The following is a 19,471-nucleotide window of genomic DNA, read 5'->3' as shown; positions in this document are numbered from 1 at the left end:
TTGCTATAAAATCTAATTACCACTATTATATAAAATAAACAGATGGCACCTTTTCGACTTGAAACTATTGTTTTGTGCCAATTGCCAATTTTAATTCATAAGTTATTACCATTTGCTTTGCTGGAAAACAAATCACAACTGACTGGTTCCATTAAAAACAGCCAAAGATAGGTTTCTCACAGCACGCCACTGATGGACTTTGTCTGTGCATCTGAAGCATTTGAAGTGGGATCAATAACGTTGGGAGAATATTTAACATTAAAACAAATCTAAACAGAAACCATGACAACTGTCCATTCTCCATGTCTTCTTGATTTGGAAAGAATATCTTGTGCCATTAATTTGGCCAGCAAAATCCCACAACTAACTATGAACAGTCAATCTGGAGAATTGTTACCCAGAAAACTCCCTTCTCTTTTTGAATAGTCATGCTATGTTCAACATACATTTCAACAGAAACTCAAGATTTCAGTTTACAAGATCACCCAGAAAACAACATAACAATGCAACACTCCCCCAGTACTGCACTAAAGTGTCAGCCTGGACTATGAGTTGAAGTCCCAACATGGGTCTCGAACACACAACCTTCTCACTGGAAAGTGTGAATGCTACAAACTGGCAAGGAGATGGTTAGTCCTGCACAAACCTACAGGTGGTGAGTGGCATGCATTCCCAAAATATTTCAAGCCTGTGAGAATCCACTTAAGTTAAAAAGAAAAAGCATTTTCAATTGGCAGCCAGCATAAAAGGGGGAAATCAGCATACATGCAGAGGAGGAATGAGTTGGGACATGAGGCATTGGTCCCATTTGATAATATGCCTTTGTTCCAATTTGATACTGAGAACTCGAGCAGTTATAATTGAAAAATAAAGCATTTTTTGTGCCAATTATGACCTCCATAAAATGCGCCATTATAGCCAACATAATAAGTCTTTACTTCTTTCAAGGAAAGAGTGCCAAGAACCTTTTTTTTGCAAAAGATCATTTCAGCAGGACACCAGTAAAACTTCCAGCATAACAGATTTTCACAACTAATTTTCTGGGTTCAAACATATGTCACCATTAGTAACAATTTCAATGTATAATTCATCATGATTTGATTCATTTCACTGCAGTTGCAAGCAAAAGGTTTGGGATCATGTTTTAAGGATATTCAAGGCTTTGAAACCTAAAATGAGATTTGATAGAGCCTTAACTAGAACATACACATTAAATATATAGACAATTGAATTTTAAGCACTCCTTTTTTATATGAAGTATTAACAGAAAAAAAGGGTTGTGTAAATTGCACATTAGAACAAGCATGTAGTCCCAATATCGCATTAAATATGTAGGCGTGAAAACTCACATATAAGCATCTGTTCGTCACATCTGACATGTAGTTAACCTGAAGTAACAAGAAAATGACAATACAGTATATATATGTAGATGAAAAACTTGCTAAGATGACAATTGGAAGGAACTGCCAAAAATGTGAAATTATTGTACAAAAATGGAACCACCACAACTGAAATAATTAAAACAAAATAAATTAGTCAAGAAAAAAAAGTGACAGCAAAATAGTAAGACACCTGCTCACGTACATTGAAAAAATGTTTTTTGGTCACTGCAGACATTAAAGCTTCAGCTGTTCCACAGATTGCTGTACAAACTGACCCATATAAACAGCCATTCATGTTTACAATATACAACCAGATAAACGCTCTTACTTTCCTGTCAGGACAATTCGGGAGGAAATGGGAAATATTCGGTAAAGATAAAGGCAAAATAAATTTCCTACTCTAATAAGTGTCAGATCATTGAAACCGTTTAAAATCAAACAATGAATCTTATCCATTGATGATGCCGAGGTAGAAATTCAAATTGGAAACTGGAGTTTGCTATAAAAAAAAAATGCACAAACATGATTCCAAAATTTTACAATTTATAATATAGTTCTGTTCAAAAAGTTTGAAAGTCATTACTTCATTAATAAATTTTAAAATATCATTCGTAAACTAAGAAGCACAGTAAAATTAATTAATGCTGGATATGCCACAACTGCAGTCCAAAGAATTTAAGGATTTTATGAACATATGTACAAAATTATGTACTTTTAGCGCTTCATTATTATACTTTATGTNAAAAATACACAGGGCATTAAATATCAACTATTATTATAGTTTAATTCTGCATCAATTGGTGCATTTGCAAATGTGTACCAATTGCAGAAAAGAATGATCACCTACCTTGTCAAGGCTTCATTCTTCAAATGAAGGCATCCTTCACACACCACTAAAATAAGGTACCGCCGGGAATCAAACATCAGGAAAAAGGCAAAATGGCAATATCCCTTTGAAAATGTGATGGCATAATGCCACTGTATCAAGGACACCATCCTTGTGATCTTCTCCCACTTCCTCAAGCCTTAAAATGAGAGCCTTGCCCTGAACACTTCAATTGGCTTTTATCCACCACCAACAACATGAGTTACACTCTTCCATTTGTCCATGATGTGCTCAGAGGATAGATTGGGAGGCAGTCGTTATGCCTATATGCAACTGTATAAACCTTGATACACTGGTCTGAATGTCAAAAAGCTGGTGCAATAGCTAGCCAACATACGTAATCTCACTTGGTACTAGATCAATAATGGGGTCTATATTTGGTCAATGCACAATTAGAGTAGGAAAATGTACTGAAGCACACTACCCTAAGAATATTCTGAAACTATTAACTTAAAAAAACTCTGAAAAATGCCCTATAAAAAGAAACAAATTAAACACTAACTTTACAAAAACTTGAAGAAAAAACAAAGATGCGAAGTGTGTAGTGGTAGTTTTAAGTTTGTTGTCTAAAGAAACCAAATGATTTGCGATAAGGCTCATTTCTGTAGCATGGAAATAGGAGATCATATGGATAACGTATTTGTAGCAGTACAATATCCAAATTAAATACTGACTCTCCATCTTTTTCTTGCCCATTTTTGATCCCTGGTTCCTTAACTAAATGATGTGTGGCAGATGCCTGAAATGAAGAAGAATTGGGACTTATGCACAGTTCTGTTGCTTCTGCAATTCTTTGTCAGGCAATTATAAAGCTACATACATTGTAAATGCCAAACAACAGAACTCTGGTGGCAATGAAATCCTTCGGTACGTTTGCAACTAGTTTATCAGAAGTCTCTTCCTTTTTTTGAAAACAGATAAAGGGTGAAATGCTGTCATCAAAGCAGCTGTATTATTATTTATGACTTTTTTTAAAATATGTAATCCAAATAGAAATCATTTTTGATGCAAAGATCAGTTAATAGATCACTCCTTTGTGGGTTTATATGAATTTTACTTTTTAACTTGCTGAAAATAAAATAATGTGAAATGTGCTTCCAACACATTATAGCATACCTGCTGCAGTAAGGCCTGGGCCTGTGCTGTTGTGATTTGGCCTCCTGTTGGGATGGGCTGCCGCTGGAAGTCCAGTCCATTTGTCTGAGCAACTAGAGATGGTAAAAGCATAAATGAAAGAAAAGATGTTACAAGTAGCCGAGCAATAATTGTAGAGCAACTAGGATGAGACATTTCTGTAAATTCATGCCTCAACTGTATTACTCTTTCATAACCAAATAACAAATAAAATATTGTAAAAGTCAAATAAGTCTCATCAGTCGGGACCATAACATTAAACATGACTTACGCAAGGTCTGAGTCACAGGCAAACTTCAAGTATAAGTCATATAAAATCAGATTGAATCAATAATCTACACTGCACTCGCGTTATTCATTACATCCAGTAAGTGCGTATGCGATAGTTCATTATTGCAGTGGTTCTGATAGGAAACCGAATAGTACTCTGGTTAACGACTTAGGCAATTATATGATATAGAATGATAAGACTTATACGAGTTAATTAATTTAGAATACACAAAAACAAACATAAATTGGAAAAAAATAATTAAACGCAGTTTTAAAGTGACTAATTATGCATTAATTACAGCCTGCTTTTTTTGTCTCTCATACATGAGTAAACCCTTCACTGTGCTTTAGGTTATCCAAAGTTCTACTTATGCATGCCACCTACGCAGAAATTTCCGGTGCCTAGAATGCATTTCTCTCTCTCTCTCTCTCTCTCTCTCTCTCGAACCACGCTTAACTAATTCAGAAGAACATTAGGCAGTTTGGCAAAAGCCAAGACTTTCAGACCCCAGAGTATGGTGGGGTGCTGCTGGAGTTTTACCAGCTAAAACCACGTAGGTTGTCATCGGGAGCACTGTTTGGCAAGCTTTCCATTATTTATCCAGCTTGGACCACCCTTAGGGCTTTGGCTTGTAGGGATAACAGGAGCTGAGTGGAAAGAATCCCTACAACAACAACTTGCACTTATATAGCACCCTCCACATTTTTACCATCTCTAGTCTCAGAGCACTTCACAGTGGCGAAGCCTGACTCCGACCCAGGTGGGGGGGGGGGACGGTTGGTGGCCATAAGCACGGTCAAAGAGGAAGGTTTTCAGGCAGGACTTGAAAAAGGGGAGAAAGACGGCAAGGTAGAGAGATTGAGGGAGAGCAATCCAGAGTTTCAGGGGGTAGTGGCTGAAAGCGCAACGTCTGATGGTGGGGCGGAGGGTGCGAGGGACAAGCAGGAGGCTGGGGCCAGTCGAGCGGAAGTGCCGGGTGGTGGATTGGGGAGTGAGGAGGTCGGAGAGGTAGGGAGGTGCCAGAGAGTGAAGGGTGCCAGAGAGTAGGGATTTGGCACTTGGAGTGAAGGGACTTACTGCCCTCCCTCCCTCTCCCAGGAGGATAGTCATCTTTGTCCAGGATTTTCTACTAATCATTTATCAGAACTAGCTTCTGGTTATGAATCTTTATTAATAGTACATTTTGCAATACCAACTCAAGGCACTAAGTGATCTGGATTGAAAATTGATGGTCAATGTTTGAGCTTTCTGGCATCTACACAATGATCGGGGGGTGGGCAGAGCCAGTGTCCCGTGACATTATGACATCAAAGATTAAAATTGTCTTAAAGAAATGTTCCCTTTAGATATTTTCCCAAATACTCATCCCATGATGTGGAGAGGATGCTGAAAATTAAAAATTGCATATTTTGTAAAAGGGCATAATGGTAATTTTGCACCCTAAAAGTTAAGCTGCAGCTCTAACCTGTGCTCCCTTCGCTGCCATCCAAGGAAGGCTTGATAGACTCTGACGGATTGCTCATTCTTGATTCTGTGAAAAACACAAATAGTAGAAGACTATTCATATTAGTTTTTCCCTATATGAGTTTTCATTAAAAAATCTTTAGGTAAAGAAGGCACTTCAGCCCATTTGATCTCATGTTTCTAGAGTACCTACTCTATCATCTCCCATTATACCATCAAGCTGCTTCTGAAATTAATCTATAAGTCTACGCTTTTTAACACCCTTCTTAGTAACTCATTTCTGCCCCAGCATTTTGCCCATCATTGTAATGGGATCACAGGTTAAACAGCACTGATGTCATCAATGCCACATTTCATCACTTCAAGATTAATTGTAGACTTTTGTTCTATGTATACACGATCCTCAATTAGAAGCTCTGACCAAACTTGTCATAGGGTGTTTGGGCTGCATCACATCCAGCACATATCCTTGCTTTCTGAAAGTGCACATTGCAAAATTGATCCTTTCCCAATTTGCAGAATCCACACATGCTAAAAGTAACTATTCAGTAGTATTCTTCATATTTTGACACCTTGACATCAAGAATGAAATCTCAAATGATTTTAATCTCAATCGATCTATTCATAGGAAACAGGACCTAAGAATCTGTGGCAATCCAGAATGTTTCCCTTACCAATGCCTTTATTTACCTGATTGCATACCCAAAGCAAGCAACCTGTGAATTTCCTTTTTTTTAAATAAGCAGAGCAATGAAGGCAGTTTTGTCATTTCTATCAGCTGCATTTGATCTCTTCACCTATGTGTACAAAGTTGTGTGGGGCACCCAGAGATTGCAGTTAAGGCCACTGACCAGGAAGTTGTCGCACAAATTCTAAACCTGGAGTCCAGTGAAAACCAATGATCCTCATTATAGGTGAATTTTGATAGGATATTGATACTGTTTGCACTTAGGAGCACTACAGCTGTTGCCAATGGCAGGGCCAAGAAATAATGTAAGAAGACAGTTTGCGATGATCTTATGCTGTTAAGTGGCTGACTTCAGTAGAACTTTAGTGGAATTTCTAGTCAAACAAGTCTGAGAAAATGATTGCATTTAAGTCTGTATTGCATTTAAAAACTTAAAACAAAAGATACACGCTCTTATGTTTGTCGAGAATCAAATACTTATGTATTATAATCATTGGAAGCTGCAGCAAAGGTCTCATAACACAAAAAATAATGTGGCTTACAACAGAGATCACCCATAACCATATGTTCTACATATTTTTTCAAATACTGTAACCACAAATTAACAGAAATGTTGGAAATTATGTTGCAAAGTTTATTCTTATTTACCAAATGTTTTTGTCGGAAAGAGAATATTGAAAATGTCAGTGGTTTGAAACAGTGGTATGTTTTGATCATTAAGTTCTGATACAGTAAACTCACATAAATTGTATCCGTCGGGACCATAACATTTAATATGACTTACGGGTAGTCCGAGTTGCAGGCAAACTATATTAGTCGTATAAAATCTGATTTAATCAATAATCTATACTACACATGCATAATTCAATGCAGCTGATAAGTGTACATTCGGTAGTTCATCACTGCAGCCAGTAAGTGTGCATGCAGAGATGGGTCAAGACTACCTTGCCAGCGATTCGTCGCTGCATGCGCACTTACCCGCACGCATTGGAATCACACGAAATCGCGGGAAATTAAATTCGACTACGATCAAGACTACTTTTCCCACAGTTCAATGCAGCCGGCAGGTAAGTGCACATGCCCCGACAGGTCAGGACATCATTTCCCATCATTTCCCGTTAAGCAGCCAGTAAGTACGAGATTAATGGAGGATAGGGGAGCTTCGTTACCAGTTAGCAGGGGATTAATACGAGCAGTGCAAAGTGGTTTTGATAGGAAACTGAATGGGATTCCGGTGAATGTATGACTTAGGCGATTATACGATTATAAAGATTAGACTGATGTGAGTTCACTTTATTTACCTTATGACAAAGAAAGAGAGAGAGAGAGGACCATCATAACGCCCAATTAAATCATTTTTGAGTGAGCTATCAAATGTATGCTGATCAATTATACCCATTGTTTCCTCACCAACATGAGACCAGTGCAGCTCAATTCTAATATTATATATAATGGCAATGTATATTTGGCTCTCTCATCAATCGGTTCGCCTCAATAATACAAAACCAGCAGAGGTCTTCTCGGCTCTGGCCTTTCAATGGAAGTTCTGGGCCAACAACAGTTTCATCTGTTCTAATTCACCCAAGATCCAGGAGTAGCAACTCGTGGAGGATCCTTTTGTGATAGGTCGTAAGAGTCTGTGTTCTATTATTGCGCCCGAGTACTGCTGGTTCCTCACTGATCTTCCTAGTTCCGCTCTCAGTGAGCTCCAGATCAAAACTCCACAGGCCTCAACGGGTTTCACTGGCTCCCAATGGATGGACTTCCAAGGTCCTCACCGTTAGCCATAAAATCCCATCATGCTCTAAAACATCCCCATCTCTGTAACCCTCTACTATATTCTTCTGCTCACCCGCTTTGCTCAGTAAACTTAGGCCTGCTGGGCATCACCTGCCGAGCCTTCAGTTACTATGCCCCCTTTTGTAACTCCCTCTCTCTACGCCTCTATATCACACACCCTCCATAGATCCTTAAATCCTGTCTAAAAACTCTTACGAAACTGTCTTAAAAACTCCATGCTTACGGTCATCTCTCCCTTCCACTTTGCTTGGTACAGAACCGCTTCCTTGTGTAGCCGTCAGCGATGCTGTGCTACGTGAAAGGCGCTATATAAATGTGAGCTGTAATAGTTCAATCAAACAAAATCAACAAACAACACGATTCAAAATAAGTGGGCGGACATTTTACAAAACTGTAGTATAAATCGTCATTCTACTCCAAGACAATCTTGGAGGACAAGGACGACCCCAGGCTCCTCTTCTCCATCACCAATCGGATCCTCCACCTTCCCTTGCACGCCTCGCCCATCCTCTCCTCCAATGCCAACTGTGAGGCAATGCTGGACTTCCTCGAAACCAAAGTCAAGGGATTAGCTCAGCTGCCTCTACTCTTCCGTCTATTAGCCCCTCCCCATCTCCCCCTCGCACTGCAGCCCCTATCCATCCCTCCCTCCACACCTGTAAACCTGTCTCCCATTCCTCTCTCACCATCACTATAAACCGACCACCCGGTTCCTCAACCCCATCCCTACCCTTCTCCTTACCTCCCAACTCCACCTCCTTGCCCCTCTACTCAGACATCATGAACCTTTCCCTGTTTACTGGCACCATTCCCATCCCTTTATAAACGGTTATCATCACTCCTATCCTTAAAAACCCTCCCTGGACCTATCCCTGCTTTCAAACTACTACCCCATCTTCAACCTCCCTTTCCAAGGTCCTGGAACAAGTCGCTACTTCCTCTCCCACCACTCCCTTTACGAACTCCTCCAATCGGATTTCCGTGCCGCCCATAGCGCAGAAACGGCTTTGGTCAAAGTGACAAATGACATTCTGTCCATCTGCGACCAGGGCTCCCTTCTGCCTCCCCTTCCTCCTTGACCTTTCTGCTGCCTTCGATACCGTTGACCACTCTATCCCCCTCCACCACCTCTGAATGTTTGTCAGACATCAAGTCCTGAATGAGAGCTAACTTTCTTCAGTTGAAAGTCAAAAAGGCAAGACCCTCCTAATTCGCTCCCATCAGCATCTCCACACCACAGGCGCTGACAGCATCAACATCCAAGGATGCACACTGTACCTTACTAATCCAGTCCAGAACCTTTGCATCTTGCTTGACTCTCAACTATCTTTTCTACCCCACATCCATGCCATCCCTCCTGGCCTTGCTTCCCCCCTACCTCTGCAACCTTCTATCCCCTACCAACTTGCCCGCTCCTCTGTTCAGCGGGCTTTGGCCTGCTTCACGCCCCCCACCTTGCCCGCCCAACCATTGGCAGGCGAGCCTTCAGCCACTCTGCCCCCACCCTCTGGAACTCCATCCCGCAGTCTCGCCGACTCAACAACAACAACAACAACAACAAGATTTCATTTATAGAGCGCCTTTCACGTCGGGAGGACGTCCCCCTCCCTTGCCTCCTTCAAGACCCGTCTCAAGACCCTCTTCTTCGACCATGCCTTTGATCACCCTCCGTTCCTCCCCCTGCTCTCCGATCCCGACCCCCAGCTCGGGTCCAAAACAACGCCTTGAAATATCCCCCCATAGTGCAAGGCACAATACAAATTTAATTTTGTTGCAGTTGTATAATAGAACATCCAAGATGAGCTAGGTTAACCATTAGAAACAGTGGAGCAAGAAAGTACTTTTATAGCTGGAGACAAACAAAATGCCGATCACCATTTGGAACAGAATGCAAAACTGACGAAGTACAGTCTTGCGGCCTTATCGAACAGATTTCTTCAAACAAGCTTCCTATTTCAGAAAAAAAACATTATCTACCATACTGAAATTTGACATGACAAGAGGTTTCCCGAAGTGGCTCATTTCATTTACAATTTGCTTCTTTTGACCAGTGTTTAGTTAACAGCTAGCACCCGTTTCCCCCCACTGAACATAAATACAAATTTCCTTTCATGTTAAAAGTTAAAAAGCAAAAATCACGTTCAAGCAAGATTTATATACAATTTGTTTATGAGTAGCATATTACAATCTGTTAAACTACAGTAATAACTCCATTAGCAAATATATATAGATTTCAAAAACATACTTTTTTGTAAATATAAAAGTTGTGTAAATCAACGTTGGATACATTGGGAGTCCAATAAAATAATTACCAAACCCCACTTTTACATTAGAGCAGCAAAATATTATCTGTGAACCATCCATAATTTAGATTCTATGACTACGAGGAGTGCATTTGTAATGAAAAGTGGCCAGACATAAAAGGCTTCCATGACAAGATGGAGCATTGTTCAAAAACCTTATTGTGTATCATTAGTATATTCATTACAATAATACAGAATAGATTAGGCTTCTTATGGTTCAAATTTAAGCCACCGACATGAATGACACACAACCAGCAACAGATCTTAGCAGGTTTTCTCAGTCTTATCAAGTTGTGGGTGGTACCAACAAACGTAACTAAATAAGAACACAATTAACATCCAACCATATCTAATCGTCTTTACAAATGGATTATAGCAAAATAATAAAAAAAATTGGTTCCAGCACATGCTTAAGATTGGTTACTTTTAATTCCCAATCTATACACAATCATCTCTAATTTCCATTTCTTATTTGATTAAATAAAGTTGTACCCACCTACAGCAAATTCACTGCAGTCCAACATGGCAACTTCAGTTTACTCACAGTAGAGGGAAAATATCATCCGAATCTCTATCAAGATTTAAACCATCTTGGTGTTGGGGACATAATCAAACAGCTTCAGCTGCTCAGAGTGCCTGGGTGTTTCCAAGCTTGACTAGCTTGTTGCTGCCAGGACAACTGAACCGTTAAAGTTCCCCCTTTTTGTCAGGAAATGAAAACAAAGATTGCAGCTGGCAGTTTCTACAATGAAACTTAATCAGCGTTCGCATGATTCATGCCTTATGCAAATCTCAGCTCTATTAGCAAACTGGCAATGCCTTTGAAGTATTGAGCAAAACTCATTTTGCAGCACATTTAAGTTTTCTGCACAATTAGTCACTACATAAATATTTATCAGTACATTTGCATATTAATTGCTCCATGCAAACATGAAGCTCTACAAGACAGACTGACAAATGAATAAAACATAGATATTGCTTACTCGAGTCAAGAGTTGCTCTACATTTATTCTAATTTTTAAAAATATTAGTTATACGATTTATACTGCAGTTTTTGCATTTCAGTTATCTTAGAAACCTGACCAGTAAAATATGTTATCCACCATATGATTTTCTGCACATCAGCTGAACTGGAATTATAACAGGAAAATGAGTAGCACAGTTCTTTAGCACTCTGACCTTTTCCTTTTTGGACTTGGGTTTAAATTCAGCTGGACTAATTGAAAGTCTCACCCATCTCTTGGTTTTAAGCATCCTATGTCAAATATATTTGGGCAGACCCACCTCAGTTCCTAGAGAGAACTTGGTTTAACATATCATCCTGACATTATCTCCAACAGTGCAGCAAACTCCTAGCACTGTATTGGAATGTCAGCGTAGACCTAAGAATATACAAATTCCAAGGCCTGACCTGGGATTTGAACCCACAACGTTCTGACTCAAAGGTAAAAGCGCTACCAACTGAGCTAAGCTGACACTTACCCTGTCAAACTCTCTTTGTTAAAGACCTTGGCTGCCTTCTCCAATTCCAGAGTTCCACTCTACTCCATCATACTTTGCTTTGAGTCCGTGAATTAAGGTCATTGTCTTCGAGCAGTTGTATGTGCTCCAGTACCGTTTCCTTAGATGACCACCGGGGTAGCTCCACGCAGGGTAGCGTCTCAGAACACTTAACAGTGGTGGAGCCTGACTCCAAGCTAGGGGGAGGGGGGGTGACCATAAGAACGGTCGAAAAGGAAGGAGGGAGAGTATTCCATAGTTTTGGGGCTCTGTGGCTGAATGCGCGACCTCCAATGGTGGAGCAGAGGGTGTGAGGGACAAGTAGGAGGCCGGTGCCAGTCAAGCGAGGGCGCTGGGTGGTAGACTGGGGAGTGAGGAGGTCGGAGAGATAGGGAGGTGCCAGGGAATGAATGGATTTGAACACAAGTATGAGGATCTTGAAGACGATCCGTTCGTTGATGGGGAGCCAGTGAAGCTTGGCCAGAACCGGTGAGATGGGAGTACGGCGTTTAGTCCGGGTAAGTATGCATTAGAAATCCAGTTAATAACCAATTAGAAATCCACATTTTACCCCTAGATACTCAGACAGTTTGTAAAGAACTCCCTTGTGTTATACTTAACAAAAGGTTTTTGGAAGGTTCAATACACTATACCATATTACACTGTTAATCTGGGATGTCAGGTACTCAAAAACATCTCAGTTAGTCAAGTAGGACTTACCATTTCTGAAGCCAATTCACAGTTCTTTATGTTTTTCATACAAGTACTTTGGTTCTAAAATTATTCATTCAATTAGTTTCCAAGTTACAGTATTGAGGTAAGGTTATTGAGTTTGCAATAACGAAGTATGCCTTGAAATCTTTCTTGAATATGGAACCTTTACATTGTTCATTTAGTACCTAAAAGGAACTAACTGAGCTTCCCAAATCCTCATTGTCAAGTCAAGAGTATATTTCACCCAGGAAATTATTGATTTTCAGCCCCTTGCGTCAATCTAGAGCTTCTAATTTGCAAATATCCATTGTCCTTTCATTCAGTACATATTTTAAATGTTGAATGTCAAATTTTATTGTGAACAAATGTTATTGTCCTCCCTGGAAAAAGCTTCAAGTAATTCTAATAGTAATCGTCATTTAACATACAGTATCTAAATTACATCCACTTGGGAGCTCCATTTCATCAGTTCAGTTATCTCCTCAATGAATTTCAGATTAGTAATACATTCCCTATTATCCAATAATCCTTCATTGTGAATCAAAGATAACTTCCAAACTCATTTAATGGGACTCACTGTGGTTTATTTATGCCATTGGATTGACTGCAGACACATTTATCCCCACAAGAGTGCAGTCAATCGTTCCCCCTTGAGGAAGCCAATAACAGAACATAATTCTCATGCTTTCTCCATCTGTTCCCCACCTTTATAAAATGGATGAGTAAGGTACCTTTTGTTGGCTGGCTAATACTCAAGATATCCTCTCCTCCCCAAGTGACTGGAAAGATCAAATGGTGAGGAGACCCTCCAGTCATCTGCCAGCAGTTGACAGTTCCTAAACAGACGTTCTAGAAAGTCTCAACCTCCCCGACACTGCTTTCCACTGTACAATTATTCTATACCCAATTCCTGGGTATATTATTCTGCTTCTGCATTCCATATATCAGACAGTATTCTGAGAATCTTGTGTGAACGACCACAGTTCCTCCCGTTGGTAATTTGAAAGCCATAATACAGTGTAGCTCCATTATAGCACGGTAAAACTGGCCCATAAAATCTTATTGCAACGGGTCCCAATGGTCAAGAGTTTCCACATTCACTGTGGATGCAGCAGAAAGCTTACCTCACAAAGACATGTGATGTTTGCAAGTGATGTTTGTACCGTTCTGTTGACCATTAAGTCAGCCTTTTATTAGCACACCGTAAGACAACGAGCACAATGGAAGCCAAAATAACCAACTTCCAGGTCATTGCCGTTATCATTTCCTGCGCACAACTCGTGCACCTGGAAGTCAGCTATCTTTTAGTGTGTAAGAAGTCGGCTGGTGTTTTCAAGCTAGCCAATATGATTTGAAACCTGTGGGCCTTCAGTGTACATTTTGAAATTTTTGTTGTCAACGTCCACTCCCAACATAAACATAACCCAAAGCCGTCGTAACAGAGTTCAAATGAACAACAATAACTTGCATTTGTATTGTGCCCTTCAATCTGGCCTGGTTACTCTTAAGCATGGTGATGGGTTTCCACATGTATCAGAACCTCAGCTGCCCCAAAAAAGTACAAAAGAGCGGTTGAGACCCATGGTGTCTATTATAGGTTAGCACTACAAGAAGGAAAAATGGAAATAAAAAGTTGAATCTAATCTTGAACAAACAGCTTATTATGAATGTTGCTAAAATTTCTCCAGATACTTTTTCTAAGATCAGTGCTCCACTTATCAATTGCCCTCTTAAACCAAAAATTATTGGTTATTTTGGCTTCCATTGCGCTCGTTGTCTTACGGTGTGCTAATAAAAGGCTGACTTAATGGTCAACAGAACGGTACAAACATCACTTGCAAACATCACATGTCTTTGTGAGGTAAGCTTTCTGCTGCATCCACAGTGAATATGAATCTTAACCAAAAACAATAATAAATTGGTCATTTTCAATCTACGACTGTTTGTGGGACATTGCTGTGCGCAATTGGCTGCCGCGTTCGCCCACAAATATACAGTCAATTCACTTTACAGTGTGTTCTGTGAAGCGCTTTGGGACGTCCTCCCGACGTGAAAAGCGCTATATCAAATGCAAGGATTATTATTATTATTATTACAGTACTTCAAGTTTCAGTTGTCCACAATGACGTGTGTGGGGCTGCCAGTCTTCAAGGACTTGCATTCTTGCTTTTTAAAAATGTTTATAATTGGCTTTGTGATCGTTTTAACTGCTTTATTTGCCTTTTGTGATCCAAGTCTGCGTAAATATGCATCACTTATACTAATTTTTTTAAAAATGTCTGCCATTTCCACCTGGAACATTTCACCAAATGCTTTACATATTTTTGGAATATTTCTCCCACTTGTGCAAATACAAAGTACTATAGCTACAGCCACAGCATGCCGAAAGCTAAAATAGTCATACTGAAGCGTCTGAAATCCATTTTTAGTTTAGAAAACAAAATACCTATATGGGTAAAAAAATTTAAATAGGAGAGTTAAACTTCAAACTAGTAATAAATAGAAAATTCATCTTTCATGAATTTGAAAAGGTGCTTTGTGAGCAAGTCACCGTTGCCAGCTTTGAAGTTACCAAAAACATTCTGAATACGCGTTTAGCTATTTAAAAAAAACAGGTAGAGCCCCATTTGACATTAATCTATACAAGGACACTGAGTTACCATAATTATATACCAGATGTCTTTGCTGGAGATCATTTTCACATCTGATTAGTTACAAAACATGACCACAGAGAAAGCAACACCAATTATGTTTTTTTTAAATAGAAGGAACTACAGAAGGAACTAAGCAAAAAAAAAATACCCTTCCTCTCATCAGCAGATCTCAAAGCTATGCAGATATTTGAGGACTATTTTCCACTGGTTGGTAAAATTTACTGACCTTGGCAGTGCGTGCTTAAAATGAGATTTTCTTATAAAGCACAAGTTGCCAATGGTGGTAAATTTACAAACTGAAAAGTCTAATCGCTTATCCTGAGTTTTTTGTTACTCTGACCTACAGTTATCCGTGAAATGTGCAGAATTAGACACGCTTGTTAACATTTGTCAGAATGTTTTTCTTACCAAGACCATGAAATAAGTTGTAGATGATACGGTGCAAGCCTGGATCTTGACAATTTAGTATGTCGGTAATTGCCAACTGTTAGCCAACATCATACTTCCCTTTTAATTTTCACATTGGGATGAATTTAGCTCTCATAGTTCCTTAAGGCATTATTCTATTGATCATAGGTAAATGTAAAGCCTTTTAAATGTTGACATGCTTTTATCAGAATTTGCTAAGGGAATGGAAGGCGCTCTCACAAGTTGCACCACAAATTTGGAAGTTATTTTCCTTTCTGCAGCGAAAAGAAGATAAGGATTTAAGGGACACAAAACTCATATGAATTTTAACTATGCATCCAAATCTACTACTGGATCATTGTAATTAAACGTCAGCTCCTACTGCAACATAATACCAGATTATCAACTGCATGGAAAAGGGGTGAAAGGAGCTACTCAAATAATTTTCATATTGTGTACCCAGGTTCCGCCTGTTCCTATTCAGGTAAACATCAAAGATCCCAGAATTTGATTTGAAAAGAGAGGCCATTTTCCCCAGTGTCCTGGCCAATAATCCCCCAGATATAATTGGTCATTGACTTCATGGCTGTTTGTGGGACATTGCTGTGCGCAAACCGGCTAACGTTTTCACCTACAACAACAACTTGCATTTATATAGTGTCCTTCATGCGGATTAACATCCTGGAGCGCTTGACAGTGGCAGAGTCTAACCCCGAGCCAGGGGGAGAGGGAGGGGGAAGTAACCATAGGCATGATCAAAAAGGAAGGTCTTTAAGGGGGGATTTGAAAGTAGGGAGGGAGGGGGCAAGGCGAAGAGATTGAGGAAGAGTTCCAGAGTTTCTGGGGATAGTGGCTGAAGGCAGAGCCACTGATGATGGAGCGAAGGGGAGGAGGGATCGAATAGGATGCCAGAGCCAGCCGAATGGAGGCAGCGGGTGAGGGAGTGGGGGTAAGCAGATTGGATAGGTAGGGAGGGAGGTGCGAGGGCATGAAGTGACTTGAAAATGAGCTGAGAGGATCTTGAAATCAATCTTCAGTAATTGGGAGCCAGTGGAGCCTGGCAAAGACTCGCGTGATGGAGGTACGGAGTTTTAACTTTACCTACAAAAATAAAGTTACTGCACATTACAATGAATCCTGTGAAGCACTTTGAGATGTCCTCCAGACGTGAAAGGCATTATATCAAATGTAAAGGTTACTTTGTTTATATTAGTCCAGTCCCATAGCTTTCCAGGATCTTGATTTTTACCATCTTTCCCTTTTAAGTGCCAATCAATGTTTCTGTTGCATTTAACGCTGATTTGCTTTATTCTGTAGGTGAAGATCTCAACATCAAATGTAGATTTTGAATACTTTTAAATGGTAAAAAAAATAAAGGTATGCTGACAGGGGTTCTACATGAATCTGATCCAAACAAATCATTAAAAACATCTAACTTGTCTTGCAATCAGCCTGATTGAACATCCAGTTGTGTCGGGCAGCTACATTTTCGCTGAACAAGTTTACGAATCAAAATGCCTTCGTCCACATTACCAACCACTTGCTAAGATACCCATTAACTAGTAAAAACTGTTGTGTGTGTGTGTATGTCAGGGCTTGTAAACCTAAAAGTTTACCATTCACTCCTGATGCTAGAGCATCAACCTGCTATAGAATGAGTGTGTGGTGTGTGTCAACCTGATTCAGTTGATAGCACTCTCGTCTCCGAGTCAGAGGTTGCGGGTTTAAGTGAAGTGTCACGACTTGGGAACCTTACCATTCACTCCTGAGGCTAGAGCATCATCTTGTTAGAGTTGAAATATATTTAAATCCACAGTTCATCAGGACATTTTATAGCATTCTTTGGCTGGGAATAGAGGTAACCTTATCACAGGCCACTCCCAACCATACAAATTCTAAAATTGGATAAACATTTCAGTTACCATTTTCTGTAAAACTTTCAGTTACATAGAACTTGGTCTTGCTTTTATAAAAGTGAACCCACGTTTCATGCCAAGGCATGGTCACATCCATACTGACAGAGATTGTTTGATCTTATTTTTTTACAAAACTTTCACAAAAACTAGGCATGGGGACTATTTTTTCCCTCACATTTTCAAGTAATACTTTGGGGGAAAATTTGACCAATTTTCCTATAGACATGCCTGAATAATCAACTAATGAGAAGTTGTGGGTAAAAGCCAAATTTACCAGTTACGAGTAGGTCAAAGGGTCTTTTTTCCCTTTTAATAATAAACAGTCAAGAGTCTACCTTTAACACACACCAAAAAACAAGATACAGCCTGAGATATATCCTGCAAGGTCAGATATTTCATGTCTTTGACCCTGATAATTAATAGACTACAGAAAGACTTGCAGAAAATGGAATTGGGACACTGCTGTGCACAACTGGCGGCCCCACTTCGCTCACAAAAATATGAGTCACAGTATATTCTGTGAAGCGCTTTGAGACATCTCAACGATGTGATAAGGCACGATATCAAATGCAAGGACTATTATTGTTATTATTTATCAATAGTTTGAGTTAAGAATGAGATGTTCCAAAACTTTCTAAGTTAGAAAGAGAACCAAATGGCAGAAGGGGAAAGAGTTTTGTAAGTCAAAGAATGAGGAAGACTATTTCTAGATTAATCAAATGTTCTTCTGCATTGTTTAAACTTTAACTAGAAATAATATGTTACCAAAGAAGGTTAGTTCCCCATAGTAGGTTGGGGAAAACAACGCAAAGGGCATCTGTATGTTCCCCTCTGATATGATGAATAATCATGTGTGCATTGAAACTAAAACCAGGAAGATTTCTTTTAGTTGCTGTGTGAAATGCACAACCCAAATGTAACCTTTCCTCTTTAGGTGTAATATTTCCCATTTAGGTTATTAAATTTTGTGCTTTGCACTACAAATGGTGTGTTTAATAGATGTCGCTTTCTCCCTCAGTGTATTTTTTAAATTTTCTGACAGTTTGGGAACACAGAAAGCATTTGGGAACAAGTAAACAATTAAGAAACAGCTAAAATTCCCTTGTTCTGGACTACGGTCCAGTTGCAAAGAGTTTTTAAAAACATACATTCAGATCATTCATGTTGAAAATCTGCAAAATAGGTTGGTCTGTGCTGTTCAAAGCGACAATCAAAAGCTATTTCTGAAGACTCACAACCCCTTCTCCCCCTCCCCCATTTCAAATGTTTGATGGCCTACACTTGATGTATCAGCATTAACATTAGCCTTAAAGATCTTCCTTTTTGATTGTGCTTACAGTCATCTCCCCCCTCCCTCTTCCTCTGGCTCTGCATCAGTCTCCGCCACTGTCAAGTGCTCCGGAACGCTACCCCGTGTGAAAGGCGCTATATAAATGCAAGATGTTGTTGTTTAACCTTTTGGAACAATACACATGCCAACTACAAAATCAAAGGGCAAATACTGTAATTGTTTAAACTATAACATGAATTTCAGAATTTAAAAGTATTCTAAATTGTTCGTGCAGAAACAAGAAATTATATGCTACCATTTTTATTTTAGTGTACTAAAATTCCAAGGTATTCCAGAAAGCGGGGTCTCCTTGGAGCTGAACTGGCTCCAAGATGACATGTTTGGCAACAGAATGTCGGAATTGAGTCTGCCCTCTATAACGGTCTCAGTCATCTGGTTTCTGAGACGGGCAGTACCGCAGTAGTCCAGGGCACTGCTGATTAGCCCAGGCAGCCTGTCTCAATGGCAGGACCTGGAAGGGCAGACCAGTCACTCAGCCTATTGCTAACACTGCATCCAAAGCATTAATGCTTAGGGTCATCCTAGCTGGACAAGCACCAGGAAAGTATGCCAGACAGTGATATCAATGGCAAGCTATGTAGTTTTAGCTGGTCGGACTCCAGCAGTACCCCAACACGCACTCTAGGGTCCCCAAACCTTGACACTTGCCAACCTATACCTCATATTTTCCAGAATTAAGCAAACAGAATATGTCCCTCAAGAGAGTGAGAGAGAGCGCGCGTTCCATTAACAATCTATCTCTGGGATTTCCATGTGTAGATGCGATGCTTGGAAATCTTAGTTTAGTTTGGATACTCTTAAGTGTGATGATGGCTTTCCATATGTAGCAGACACCCAGCGGACCAAAAAAAAAGGTATTCTAGCCCCTTGTTTCACTACCATCCTAAGTTTAAGGCTCTAACTTTCACAAAATCAATACAGCTCTGATCCCAGTTAACTGTAAAGCTGTTGCAATCAATAGATGAACTAAATTCTTTTTTAAATGTGAGTTTCTGTGAAG

At 39.8% G+C, this 19,471-nt stretch overlaps 1 protein-coding gene across 8 annotated transcripts in view; it reads right to left on the bottom strand.

Annotated features, from left to right (window-relative positions):
• LOC103180154 (POU domain, class 2, transcription factor 1) overlaps positions 1–19,471 on the bottom strand; it is a 67,269-nt gene that overhangs the window by 33,529 nt on the left and 14,269 nt on the right. For 3 of the 8 annotated variants that reach the window (XM_007895828.2, XM_007895833.2, XM_007895834.2), the window contains exons 2-4: positions 5,139–5,204; positions 3,385–3,476; positions 1,350–1,388 (exon numbers count right to left, since the gene is read on the bottom strand). In XM_007895828.2, the coding sequence (XP_007894019.1) occupies positions 1,350–1,388; positions 3,385–3,476; positions 5,139–5,204 (197 nt within the window). Of the gene's footprint in view, positions 1–1,349; positions 1,389–3,384; positions 3,477–5,138; positions 5,205–10,424; positions 10,476–19,471 lie in introns of those variants that run through there. The other 5 variants (XM_007895829.1, XM_007895836.1, XM_007895832.1 and 2 more) reach the window with 4 other exon arrangements.

This window comes from Callorhinchus milii, unplaced genomic scaffold (genome assembly GCF_018977255.1).
Source record: "Callorhinchus milii isolate IMCB2004 unplaced genomic scaffold, IMCB_Cmil_1.0 Scaffold4, whole genome shotgun sequence".
NCBI classification, from domain to species: Eukaryota; Metazoa; Chordata; class Chondrichthyes; order Chimaeriformes; family Callorhinchidae; genus Callorhinchus; species Callorhinchus milii.
Note: the sequence above shows the minus strand (reverse complement) of the source record. Positions and strands in the feature narration are given on the sequence as shown.